The sequence below is a fragment of the Nanorana parkeri genome, unplaced genomic scaffold (assembly GCF_000935625.1).
Source record: "Nanorana parkeri isolate BGI_ZX_2015 unplaced genomic scaffold, ASM93562v1 scaffold706, whole genome shotgun sequence".
Classification (NCBI taxonomy): domain Eukaryota; kingdom Metazoa; phylum Chordata; class Amphibia; order Anura; family Dicroglossidae; genus Nanorana; species Nanorana parkeri.
The window spans coordinates 487,959-494,035 of NW_017306974.1; the positions used below are offsets into that span (position 1 = coordinate 487,959).

Here is a 6,077-nt window from a genome sequence, read left to right on the forward strand (position 1 = left end):
CACCTCTCTCCTGCTTAACACATCAGGTCCTTCCAGCTTCGGATCATCCAACACATACCCCGACGAGCGATGAGTGTGACCTCTATGTGGGGACAGAAATTGCCTTGCTGTGTTCATTTTTTGCAAAAAGTGGAATATGCCTTAAATCAGTAAATGACACACAGGCGCAGCAAGACAAGACACTTACCTGTTCCCGCTACTCCCTCCTCCAAGCTAGTAGATGGTCATCTGCTGGAGACTTCTCCAACCCTTGTGAGCTTGTACTGGACAGGAAGTTCAGGGAAGCTGATCTGAGAGAGTCGGAGCTGTTCAGAAATATGATGACTGGAAGGCCCCATTGACACTAAGCGACACTTACCTTGAGCGGATTTCCGCGCGGCCGGGATAGCGCGACTGCGGGCGACGTTCCGGCGACCTTCACCGTCGGGCTGCATGCAAAAATAGAAAAATCGTGCGACATCCGCTGGAAAAAGGGTGTCCGGCTTCCTGATTGACCAGCTGATTGACCAACTGATCAGGAAGGCGGGCAGCGAGTCATTACATGCTTCCTGGCCTCCTAATTGGCCGGGAAGCCGGCTCAATGCTCCTTCGTCACCTTGTCGGCTTCCCGGCCAATCAGGAAGCCAGGCAGCGTGTAATGACTCCTGCACAAGCGACGCGCGACAGGCGACATGCAGCTGTAGAATAGAACAGCTCCATCGAAGATCATTGGTCAAGCGACTTCTCGCAATATCGCGCGGCAAATATGAGTGATATCGCGGCAGAAATCGCGCGTTTAAACACTCAGTGTGAATGGGCACTAAGTGTTTTGCTTTCCTGTGAAATGTTTACTTGTTTGATCTGGATTCATTATTGAAAAAAAGTCAGCGTGTTTAATACTACATAAATCATTATGAATGAGGTTGTAGTGTGGATACCTAACAGGTTATTTTCCATTTAATCCTTTTAGTGCAAAAAACGTTCCTTGAATCAACAGGATCATCATTTTGATTTTCATTTGAAATGGAATAAAAAAAAAAAAAAAAACTACAATGGGGTATTTATGAATACTGGAGCAGACAAAATCTGGAGCAGACAAAATCTGGAGCAGATAAAATCTGGAACAATTGCCTGTGAATACCAATCAGCTTATCTCTTCAATTTGTTCAGTTAAAGCTGGCCACACACCTTACAATTATCTGCAGATTTTCTGTGGTCACATGGAAAAGGTGCAACGGATTCCTCCATCTACGCTAAACTGTGTGGATGGAGGAATCTCCACCTGGGCCAATCTGTTGCACTTTTTCCATGTGACCACAGAAAATCTGCAGATAATTGTAAGGTGTATGGACATCTTTAGATTTGAAAATGTCAGATAGAAGCTGATTAGTTGCCATGAACAGCTGCTCCAGATTCTGTCTGCTCCAGTTTTGGAATTTATAGAAATTATTCAATGCATAGGACCAATCATTCTAACTGAACCTAAAAAAATAAAGCTGAATTGATGTTTAGAGATGTACCGATACCGGTTTTTCGGTATGTGCGAGTACCGATATTTGTTTTCCGGTACTCGCCAATACCGATACCGGAAGTCCTATTAAGGAAGCCAGACGGCGTGTAAAGACTCGCCACCCGGCTTCCTGATTAGCAGTGAAGCCGTCTCCATGCTTTCCCGTCACTAGGTGACGAGAAAGCATGGAGCCGGCTTTCTGGCCAATCAGGAAGCCGGGGCGCCGTGTAATGACGCGGCACCCAGCTTCCTGATTGGTCGGGAAGCCAGCTCCATGCTCCCTTGTCATGAGGGGATAAGGAAGCATGAAGCCGGTTTCCCGGCCAATCAGAAAGCCGGGCGCCGCGTCATTACACAGTGTCCGGCTTCCTGATTGACCAGCTGATTGACCAACTGATCAGGAAGGCGGGCAGCGAGTCATTACATGCTTTCTGGCCTCCTAATTGGCCGGGAAGCCGGCTCAATGCTCCTTCATCACCTAGTCGGCTTCCCGGCCAATCAGGAAGCCAGGCAGCGTGTAATGACTCACTGCCCGGCTTCCTGATACCGAAAGTATCGGGCTAGTTATCGAAGCATTTGGGCAAGTACGAGTACCCGCCCAAATACTTGGCATCGAGGTATCGGTGCATCCCTATTGATGTGTGTGGTCAGCATCACATTCTAACCTTCCCCAGCAACAGGAACGGGAGACTCTGATTGGTTGTTAGGGTCAGTATAAGAAAGTTCTGCTTTCTCACAAGTTTTCCAGTCATTTTTAGTACATGTTTTATCATGAAAGGCTGTGGGGGGATATATAGAGATAAATCGATTAGTTGAATTAAACTGCTTTGAGTGAGCAATGATTTTTCAAGCAATCATTTACAATCAGATCGCTGCACAGTTAATCAAAATTCCACTGCTGGGGGGCTATCGATGACCATCGCCCTGGAGTTTGTCCATCGATTATACATCAATCGATTATTGATGCGTGTATGGCCGCCATTAAACATCCAACTTGTCCATTGTTATATTGTCCCTCCTAGCCCGATCACTTAGAAAGCTATGATATGCATAGCATTTCTTATGCTATGATAAAGCATAGAAAGAATAGATATGTGTTCTCTGGAGAGCAGTATAACAGCTGTGATTAATGACGTCAAGAGGTCAGTAAATCAGCCATTATCCTGCAGGACAGGATTCTCTCTCAGCTGTAGCTGTCACGTCTATTTACACAGCAAAACCGGCGTGACGTCACTTCGGCAGTCAGAGGCTCTCCCCCTGGTGCGGGTGACGTGAGAGCCGTTACTCATTACCTTCACGTCACCCTAATGACAGGACGGGGGGGCGGAAACGTAAGGCAGCCAGTCAGATGGCTGTACAGTTCATCCTTTCACATTAGCAACCAGGCTAGCAACAGGTAGTGACATCACGGGGAGCGCGCTGCGCGGCCCCGCGGTGCTGATCATGGAGCTTTCTGCGGTCGGCGAGCGAGTATTTGCGGCAGAAGCGCTGCTCAAAAGACGTATCCGAAAGGTGGGTGAAGGACGCGTTTGTCGGTGCTTTGACTAGGCCCCCAATCCTCGGCCTGTCCTGATTGTTATAGCCGAACGCAGGCAGGGGGCGCTGGGGAGCTACATAAGAGACAAGCATCTACTGTGGTCATCTGACAAGCTGGCCTGGTGTATGAGAGCTGCTATTTCTGACCAGACTGCCGCATTGGGAAGAGCAAGAATAGGGAGGCCTTTACAGGGTTAAATAGCGAGCTGCTATACAAATAATATATTACCACAGCGAGCTCCACTTCCTGTGCAAGGAGGATATTATTACTGTGTGTATGTGCACTACACTACTACTACTCCCAATATATCTATTATACAGTGTGTGTATTGGGAGAGCTGTGCACTATACTACTACTCCCATTATACCTGCTATACAGTATGTGTATGGGGAGAGCTGTACACTACTACTCCCAATATATCTATTATACAGTGTGTGTATTGGGAGAGCTGTGCACTATACTACTACTCCAATTATACCTGATATACAGTATGTGTATGGGGAGAGCTGTGCACTATACTACAATCTACTACTACTCCCAATATACCTATTATACAGTATGTATGGGAAGAGCCGTGCACTACTACTACCACCACCAATATGCACTTCAATATAGCTATTACACTGTGTGTCTGTATAGGAAGAGATGTAGTCAGTACTACCCACTACTACTACTCCCAATATACACTCCATCACACAGTCTATCACATTGTTGTGGCGGAATTTTGGCTCACTCTTCTTTACAACTTTGCTTTAGTTCATTGTGGTTTGTCGGTATTTGTCTATGCACAGCTCTGTTAACGTCTCACCACAGCACTTCAATCGGGTTGAGGTCTGGACTTTGACTGGGCCACTGCAACACCTTGATTCTATTGTAGATTTGCTGCTGTGCTTGGGATCATTGTCCTTTTGCATGACCCAATTTTGGCCAAGCTTTAGCTGTCAGCCTCACATTTGACTCTGGAAAATACTTTTGTATACAGAGGAGTTCATGGTTGACTCAATGACTGCAAGGTGCCCGGGTCCTGTGGCTGCAAAACAAGCCCAAATCATCACCCCCCTCCACCTCTGTGCCTCACATTTGGTATACGTTGTTTGTGCTGATATGCTGTATTTGTTTTTTGCCAAACGTGTGCTGTGCATTATGGCCAAACATCTCCGCTTTGGCCTTGTCTGTCCAGAGGACATTGTTCCAGAAGTCTGGTGGTTTGTTCTGATGCAACTCTGCAAACCGAAGCCGTTCTTTTTAGAGAGAAGAAGCTTTCCCCGGCAACCCTTCCAAACAAACCATACTTGTTCAGTCTTTTTCTAATTGTACTGCCATGAACATTAACATGCTAACTGAGGCCTGTAGAGTCTGAGATGGAACTCTTGGGTTTTTTGCAGTTTCTCTGAGCATTGCACGGTCTGACCTTAGTGAATTTGCTGGGATGTCAACTGTCTTCAATGTTTTCCACTTGTGAATGATTTTCCTCACTGTAGAATGATGGATTTTACATCGTTTGGAAATTGCCAATTGCCTTATAATCCTTCCCAGATTGATAGGCAGCAATGATTGCTTCTCTAAGATCATTGCTGATGTCTTGCCTCCTTGGCATTGTGTTAACACACACCTGCTCCAGACCAGCTAACTGCTAAAACGTTGGCTTTTATAGATCAACTGATGATCAGTTAATCAGAGGGATTTGGTTAGCAGCGCCTCACTGCTACTTAGCCTCTTAATTCCTATGGAAGCGTTAAGGGTGTACTTAGTTTTTCATACATAGCTTCTCCATGTTGGCTTTATGTTTGTAAAATAAATAATGACACGGCGTAATATGTCATTGTGTTGTTGTTCATCTGATGTTGTACTTAATTGTATGACTTGTTAAGGACCAGATCATTTTTATTATGTTCTGATATGTAAAACCATAGAATTCAATGAGGGTGTACTTTCTTTTTACACAACTGTATGTATGTATAGGGCTATGTGTACACTGTACTACACACTACTCCCAATATATACACCAGTATACCTTTTTATTACAGTTTGTGTATAGGGAGAGCTGTACACTATTTTACACACTACTAATACTCCCAACATACAATTCAATATACCTATTATTACAGTGTATGTATGAGGAGAGCTGTACACTATAGCACACACTACTACCAATATACTCTTCATTATACCTATAATTACAGTGTGTGTATAGGGAGAGTTGTACCTATACTCCACATTGCTATTATCAATGTACTCTTCATTATACCTTTTTATTACAGTGTATGTTTATGGGGGGAGCTTAATAACGTATGTGCGGGGAGAGCTGTACCTATATTTCACACTACTTCTAAGGATACACACTATTCTTTTATATATAGCAGGGTACCCCAAACTCTCTTTAAGCAGCTCTTCAACCCCTTCTTGAAGTTTCAGATCGTTCATTGACCCCCAAACATTTATTATATGAAAATAATTGAATACATATTACTTTAAATTAGGAATGTCCCGATACCATTTTTTTCAAGACCAAGTACTTTCCGATACCAATTACCGATACTTTTTCTTAAAGGGACATGTGACCTTTTTTTCTAAATCAATACAGACTAATGATTTTGGTGCATTTTTTTTATCATTATAAAGAACTGTAACTCAATCCATAATTATACTTCTCCTGATGCAAAAAATAATTTAAACTAAAACTCTATTTGACCGTGCTAAGAAGCACTTCTCACTGGTCAGCGCGGTCACCTGACTGCACTGGCCAACGAGTGCTTGCAATTTCCGAGTGAAATTCAAAATCCATTAGTGCAGGGCTAAGTATGAGGTACAGATAGTACATCCGTACCGGCGCAGGGGAACGACCGTTCACCAAAAAGTAATTATAGCGGGGGACAGTTGACCAGATTTAAGTGTGTAATTCCGTTTTCCCAAATTACTTGGGAAAGTGAACTTACACTTTAATGGGCATTGTGCGTGTTAGAGAGCGCTGCTGCCCCACTACCACAATATGGCACACAGTGGAATGAGGGCAGCACTCGGCACACACACAATGCCCTAAGCATGCATTTA

General features: G+C 44.3%; 1 protein-coding gene across 1 annotated transcript in view; it reads left to right on the forward strand.

Moving 5' to 3' along the window:
* The first annotated feature begins 2,808 nt into the window (after window positions 1-2,808).
* CBX8 (chromobox 8) overlaps window positions 2,809-6,077 on the forward strand; it is a 31,402-nt gene continuing 28,133 nt past the window's right edge. Inside the window, exon 1 of the mRNA XM_018563872.1 lies at window positions 2,809-3,001. Within this exon, the coding sequence (XP_018419374.1) occupies window positions 2,933-3,001 (69 nt within the window). The 5' untranslated portion in view covers window positions 2,809-2,932. The remainder of the gene's footprint in view (window positions 3,002-6,077) is intronic.